The sequence below is a fragment of the Aplidium turbinatum genome, chromosome 1, assembly GCF_918807975.1.
Source record: "Aplidium turbinatum chromosome 1, kaAplTurb1.1, whole genome shotgun sequence".
In the NCBI taxonomy this organism is placed as follows: domain Eukaryota; kingdom Metazoa; phylum Chordata; class Ascidiacea; order Aplousobranchia; family Polyclinidae; genus Aplidium; species Aplidium turbinatum.
Window position 1 is genome coordinate 34,766,825 of NC_137472.1, and position 7,777 is coordinate 34,774,601.

Sequence of the window (7,777 nt, forward strand, 5' to 3'; positions counted from 1 at the left end):
TTTGCAAAATGTTGTTTCACCTCATGCAGAAAAAGTGAAGATAGAAGATGTACAATTTGATGAAAGAGATCTTAGGCAACCTCCAAAAGTAACGGTTCCTCTGAAACCACGAAGTGTGCCTGAAGGAGTAAAAGTAACTCTGAGTTGCTCTATTTCTGGAAAACCTCATCCTGTGACGAGGTAAGCCCTGCAGGTTTATTGCTATTTTTTTAGCCAGATCCAGTCAGAATGTACAGTAGAAATACTGCTCGTTAAGATGTTATGGTTTTATTTATTGTCGTTCTACAACAGCTAAGGTCTTTTAGCGACATGGCTCACTTATAATGTTTACGTGTTTACAGCAGGTTACGTTGTCATCATGTTTATGTTTACTCCGTATAATGTTTAATGTTTACAGCAGTATAATGTTTACATTATAATCCGTATACAATTTACATCCGTATAATGTTTACAGCAGGTTTACGTTGTCATCACATTATTACCCAATTTATTCTCACTGCGTTATGCAAGAAACAACACAATCGGAACCGTTTTTAAAGTCTTCGGTTTGACCCGAACTGGTATCGATCTCAGATCTACGAGTAGGCTACCAGAGCCGAAGGTGAAACCACTCGGCCACTGAGCTGGTTTAAAACCAAATCGTTCATGCTTTCACTATGCTACTGTACATAATACTTCAATAAACCGATTTCTTCTACGTTTATTCTCAAGAGACGCTCGTGTAACTTTGATTGAAAGACATGGCTGCATCCCATACTCGCGTTTTGCACATCAACGTCGCCTGTCTGACTCAGCTAACTTTTCTAGGTGGTGGCCTACACAGAAAATTTTGTTGACGTAGTTTATACGAATAAAAAATGTATCGCAACATATTGCACTTAAAAATTCTAAAACTTGTGGACATCGCCCTTACAGACTTTGCAGACAATTGACATTTTTATCCTTCAGTGTATTCTTCAAAGCTTTAAAGGCGATATTTTTCTGTTACAGGTGGTATAAAGACGATCGTGAAGTGACAGACGATAATCACTACTACAAAGAAAACGTGATCGGCTTATGTCGGTTAGTTTTAAGCCAGGCCAAGGTTTCGGATACAGGAGTTTATAAGGCAAGTTTTCTCTTGCAATTTTATACTATTTTGAAAATCCTTTGCTTGATTTCGAATGGAAAATATTGGCTTTCACATGCATGGTGGTTCACATGCAGATCTTCCGTTTTTTTTTTCGAATACGAAACATTTTAAGCCCAATGACTAAAAAGTTAGAAAATAATTGAGCATCACCACATTTCTTACAAAGTATCAGTCTAAACTTGTTGGCTGCATAGCTGAGTAGTGAAAGCCCTGGCGCGGCGTTCTAAAGGCAGGGCCGTTGACAGGATTTCTCGGGCCCGGTACCAATTTATTTTCAGGCCCCCTTCATCGACAATTATATGAATATAAAAGTTGTGTACAAACTTTTATTGATGTCGTTTAAGCGTGGTCATTTAACAAATCTTGCGCAATCTTAAAATTACTTGAACCGCAAAACTTACTATCTCTATCTAGCGGTTGCTTTTATGAACTTTTATTTGTCACATGGCGCTAGAGTGTTACTTCCCAATTCCATTGATGTTTCACTGGTCATTCCATGCTCACCAGAAGAGAATTTGCAGCACTCCAGACAGTCAGAAAGTTTTCAATTAGATTTTGGAAAGGTGTTTGGGCCTAGGTCAAACATTTGCTGATTGCTGCAATCTGAAAAGAGGTTTTGGTCTTATTTTCAGTGCAGAAATAGGAATAGCAATCTTCTTACCTATGCCATTTCAGTTTCTGAGTTTGAAGAAATATCCCAGCCAGCAAGCTCATGTGGAACTTATGTATTATTTTAATGGGCTTGTGGGTTCTATGTGGGTTTTTGTGTTTTTGCCATAAGTGCCCAATATGGGATTTTTTGCAAAATGTGATGCTAATATGACTAGGTGGAACATAAAACTTCCAATCTTCAAATGCGTGATCATATAGGCCTAAATGCCTTTTGATAAATTTAGCTACATAAGATTTTCGATCATTGGCTAAGCATGAAATATTGATAGGCTGCCCATATTTTTTATGGGCAGACCCATAAAGGGCAGACACATATAGAGCCAACAGCACCAAAAGGAAAAATGTATCCACAAAACTCGAATGAGAACTTTTATTTCAAAAAATAAAGAGCCCAAAATGTAGATACTTAACTAAACTATAAACGTTTTATAGAACTGAAGATGAAGGCAGAATAGTTTTCGAAACGTTTGTTTGCTGAACATGAATTTAGTATCAACTTTTATTTCATTATGTTATTCTGGGTTAGTAAACACAAAATAAATGCAAAACAAAAGCACTACTTTGCCAGTAAATTTGCTTTGACATCAGGCAGGCTGAATTGAAAGTGGGTTGCGAGTATCCTCAGAATGTGCATGGGTTTTAAAGGCATAGTAAATGAAATTTTCAAACGTGAATTAAGCATTAAAATACGTAAACTGAACATTCAAGAATACATTTCAAAAAGAATTACCGAAAAAAAATTGTTTTCAATGGCCACGGCAAGGCCCAAAGTTCAATGTTTCATTTATTTATTTATTTTTTCAAAATGACCAAAAAGTGCAAACACTGCTCGAGAATACGTCACTATCGACAGCAATAACAAAAGCCACGTTACCACTTATGTTTCAACATCAGATCTGATGTTTTGAGCAAACTGTCTGATGTTTTGACGTTGAAATCTGCTGTTTTGATGTACATACATACTTAGCCTACAGTTAAATCGCCCGCAGTAACAACTATTGCGAGATCAACTGATTGCTCGCCTATAGTGACGTAGACTGTACAGTCGCACGCTTCGCTGCTCACGCCAATTATCGTTTTGAAAGCTCTGACAAAAGCGGGCGCGGAATGCTGATCAGGCCGCAATGGGGCAAAATTATATTGAAAATCGTTTTATGGTAGCATGTTAAACACAAAGAAGGTGGAAAATCGCAAAGTCAGGTTTTTCCTTTACTATCCCTTTAAGTGGGCAGCCTACATTTGTATGTAAGTCTGTGGGTTTCATATAGGCAGCCCACAAGCGATACCCAAGAATAAGTATGGGCATTGGGCAGCCCATATTAGGTTTGTGGGATACATATGGGCAGCCACATTAATATGTGGGATAAATGTGAGCAACCCATTTGAAACCCATAAATAACTGACATGGGGCCCATAAATAACTCACATGGGGCAATTCACATGGGGCACGTATATCAGCCCATGCGGGGCCCCATATAGGGCCCATATGTGCTGGCTGACGGGAATTAGCCTGTTTATTTTGAATTCGTGTTTCGGGTAATATTCGTGGTTAGGGAAATCACTATACTAGACTAAATTCTTATTTTACTGTTTGGTGGCTGAAGTGGCTATTTTACCACCAGAAAGCTGAAATGGGCCCGGTACCCAGAAGGAGGCCCGGTACATACCATCTGAAGGCTGAAATGGCCGTTTTAACCTCTGATGGCAATTCATTAAAGATCTGATTATAATAAGATCTTGATAATGTTTGAAGTCGAGGGAAATTTTTTAAATCCAGGCCCCTTAAATACTTCGGGCCCGAGTCCAAAAGTACCACCTAGACCCCCCTGTCAACGCCCCTGTCTAAAGGTCGCTTGTTCGACACCACTCAAGAGCATGTGGCTGTGCCTTTTGGCACGAAACTTAAAGGCATGCCTGAAGGTGGACACGAAGACTGGCTTCCTTGGCTTTCCGTCCACTTAATCTAAATCTTCACTATCTGGGCGTAAGCCTGAATACGACTTAAAAATGTCTAAATTTGTTCGAAACACTTTATTTTTCAACAAAAATAAAACAAAGTTCTTCTCAAAAAGTGCACTTTGAAAAAAATCATTGAATCTGACCGCTCATGAATTTAAATAATTCACAAATTTTTTAGTTTTACTGTAAATTCTCAACAAAACAAAACCGAAAGATTTAAGAAACAAAATGTGGTAGCATAGGCTATATCAAGTTTTTGAAATGTTACAACTTACGACTTTTTGTTTTCGAAAAGCTTTAGTCTGAATTTTACATTAATAGTTGAAGTGTTTTATTGCAGTGCTTTTAGCCAGTACAAATCATTATAGCCAAATAGCTCAATCGCATTTGCAAGCGTTGACCGCCCACACACACACTACTTTGTCCAGTTCACATGTGTGAGCTTATCACTAAAGCGCCGTGCGGTCAATTCGATCGTTAATCGCCACGATAATTCATCATGAAGATATCCAAGCTGCAAATAAATCATTGGTTTCAATACTTTTAGGTTGTAGCAGAGAATTCGGTCGGAGAGGCTTCTTCCGCTGCCAACCTTCATGTATCAGGCTAAAAGATTGTGACTCAAATCCTGGTGCTGCCATTCTGAGCTTATGTAACATAGCCAAATTATCGGCTTGCCGTCCGAACAATCAGGCTCAACAAGTGACATCTGTGAAAGCATTTTATCGTTCGTTAACGCAAAGATACATTACATCAAATTTTGTACTGATGGAATGCATTATGTGGCTAAGAAATCAATGTAATCTTTCTGACAAATAAACTTCGTTGCATGTTTGTAGATCTTATGTACAAAGCCTCATTAAATTTGTTAGGTAGGGTTGCACAGTTGCATGCTTCAAAGTTTATAATCTGTGAGTTAATAGTATTCGTTGTTTGTTGTATATTTACAGTATCGGAAAAGAGTGACAAGCCAAAAGTGTTATACTATTTTGTGATGAACGCATGGTTCTTTAAACAAGCACAAAGTTGTACTTGCATTGCGTTGTAAATATTAAGCTATAGCAATTGCATGAAGTGTGAAAGACATCTTCATATGAGCTGTTCTGAACTGAAAAATCTTTTTTTGCTTGCTTGTTACTTGTATTATTACTTGCAATTGTTTATTGAGAGTTACATTCGGATAGTAGCTATATCAAATCCGCCTGCTCTGCTCAGTGTTCGTTCCTCCAAATAGACCTAAGTAATATCATTTAGGCCAAAGCAGTTATGGTACCTTTTTCATTTTACACGACCTACTGTTGTAGTCTGCAAGAATTAAATACTGTTTCTGTTTCTACTTATCATTAAATTTAAAGGAGAGTAAAATGTCACAAGAAAAGCCTTTATAAATGACGTCACTGATTTAATAAGTAGGCTATGGACATGACGTTTGGTTTGTGGCCTGAAATTTTAACGTAGCCTATTACACTTTATTTTTCAAAAAGTGTTATTAAAAACAAAGTAGCCTAGATCTAAAAAATTCCGAGTAAAAAGTTGGTGGTCAAATTAAAATAAGGCTAGAAAACTGATGTTCAAATGGTTTTTCAGAAATTTGTTAGCGTATTTGTTCGGTCGAGGAAGTGCATACCCGGGCGTTGAAGCCAGTCTTGGGAAAAACTCGGTGTAAAAATGTCTGCACTCACGTTGCAAAAATCATGTTTACAACAACGAAAGTGGTGTTTCAATTTATGAATAAATATTCTTATTATTTTCATTTCCCCTGTAAATTGATTGCTTCATCTCTTTACATAACGTCGTGGGTGATTTGAAAATACATAGGGCGCCATATGACGTGCAATCAAGATGATGCCAAGTGACAAGAATAAAGAAGATTGCAAAGATTAACTTTCTTGCCATGTATTCACTCTAAGCAACTTCATCCCAACCTACAGCGATAAGCCGGGATACGACAAAAGTAAACCATCTACCAGACTGAACCAGGAGCTTATCAAATATTGGCTGATTGCTTTATAGCCTATTGCAGGCTACTGAGGATTTTTGCCGTCGTTTTCTTTGAACAATGCTTTTTATGGTTATATATATGCTGTTGTAACATGTATCATCAGAAGCCTAGATTGTAATGCAATTTTCATTAATTGTACAGTAAGTTATAGGCTCCATCTGTTATTTTTGTTCATTTAGCTTATGGTGTTGAATATTGTTATCCACTTTTCATATTTGACTTGTTTTGTCAAAGACATGTAAATTTTGCACAAATGAGAAAATAGAACATGTGTATTTCTGCGTTGAAGTTGCTCCAAATTAAATTGCTCGGAAAAAAGTATCAAATGTGGTTTCCAAATGCGACACCTCAGTGTCATGTCTAGAGATGTAAAAAAACGGTTTTTTTTGTTTTTAAAAAAAACGAGCTCGTTTTTTTTGTTTTTTATCGTTTTTTTTGTTTTTTATTCGTTTTTTTTGTTTTTTTTGTTTTTTTTACCTATTTTGACATTAAATGTCACAATATGCAGCAATTAGGGTAAACTCATTGCAATAGCGTCTCTTTCAACAAAGAAACAGTCTCATAACTCGTATAACTTACTTTAAATGAGACTATATGTCTGGTATAGGCCTATTTTTTCATTGCAATTTTGTAGATCCCAAGTCTCGACACACGAGCCATAAAGATTTCTCACTGTCTCAAATAGCAGTAACAGTGTCCTATGGTTGGCACATCTCAAGTATTGTCTGTAATTTGGTCGAGCCAGTTGTTAAATGCAGTACCACACTCGTGTACAGTTTTGAAGCCACCTGGGATTTTGGTTAATGGGCATGTTAGGACCAGGTGGTCAGTGTCCTGTTTTTCTACTTAACAAAGGCACTTTTGACCAGCACTCCACACCTTTTCCAGTACAACGTCGAGGTTGTTCCAGTTGATGTGCATTTGGTGCCAACTTGATGAAAATCACACAAACGGTTCTCGAGTTATAAGTGAAGTAACCTTGGCCACTAGGTGGCTTCATAGATAAGGAGCAATAGAGAAATGGCAATATCTCAAGAACCGCTCAACATATTTGGATAAGATTTAGTTCTTATGAACATTAAAACAAGTTTTGGCAACTATTTTTTCAGATAAAAAGAAATTAACCTCTTGTCGTTATGCACCAATAAAACCATGATGCGTAACTTAAAAAAAAAAATGGTTTTTTAATTGGGTAGAGGAAAAATTGATGAAAAGTTTGGCAAAAGCAGTGTAGTGCTAAAGCCCCAACTTTTAGCCCAAATCACATTTAAATGTAGTGAAAGATGGAAAAATTTTGATGTTTTTTGTTTTCCCTGAAGAGGTTCAATACTCCATTGTGATGTCATAGTCATGTTTGTTTTCCCTTAATCACACCATTGTGCTGTCATAGACATTTTTAAAAGAAGTATGGTTGCACTTATCTATCCAAATTGAACTACTGTAGTTTTCAGGACTTTGAGACTTTAGCACTTTTCTGTTTTTGCCAAACTTTTCGTCAATCTTTCCTCTACCAAATAAAAAAAAAATTAAAGTTATGCATCATGGTTTTATTGGTGCATAACGACAAGAGGTCAATTTCTTATCTCAAAAAGTAGTTGGCCTACTTCCCAAATAAAATAAGTTTTCGTCTTTGATGTTTGCTTTGCATTTTTATCCTGCATTGCGGGAATATGGGTAAAACTTTATACTTGTCAGGAAAAGTATTATGAAGCATTTATTCACTATGTGCACACTGAGCAGTGCTGAAAAACTCCACTTTAAAGGGAAAATTTCTGCATTCAGGGTTGGTAGTTACTAGCAATAGTCAACATGGGTGGTGGGCATTTGAAAGGAACATTAAACCTTTTCTGACAAATGCACTTACTTTTGACAGCTAAAAATATCAGTGATAAGATCTCTTGCATTATGTCACAAATGATCTGCAAGAAGCATCAATGACAAAGTGTCTAAGACCTTACAAGTTACAACACACGAAAACAATACTTCTGTTTCAACATTTATAAAGCATATAC

General features: G+C 36.8%; 1 protein-coding gene across 1 annotated transcript in view; it reads left to right on the forward strand.

Annotated features, from left to right (window-relative positions):
• The window catches only part of LOC145769110 (myosin-binding protein C, cardiac-type-like), a 47,990-nt gene extending 41,944 nt beyond the window's left edge, over positions 1 to 6,046 (forward strand). Inside the window, exons 33-35 of the mRNA XM_082580707.1 lie at positions 30 to 180; positions 991 to 1,108; positions 4,311 to 6,046. Coding sequence (XP_082436833.1) covers positions 30 to 180; positions 991 to 1,108; positions 4,311 to 4,373 — 332 coding nt within the window. The 3' untranslated portion in view covers positions 4,374 to 6,046. The remainder of the gene's footprint in view (positions 1 to 29; positions 181 to 990; positions 1,109 to 4,310) is intronic.
• The last annotated feature ends 1,731 nt before the right edge of the window (positions 6,047 to 7,777 follow it).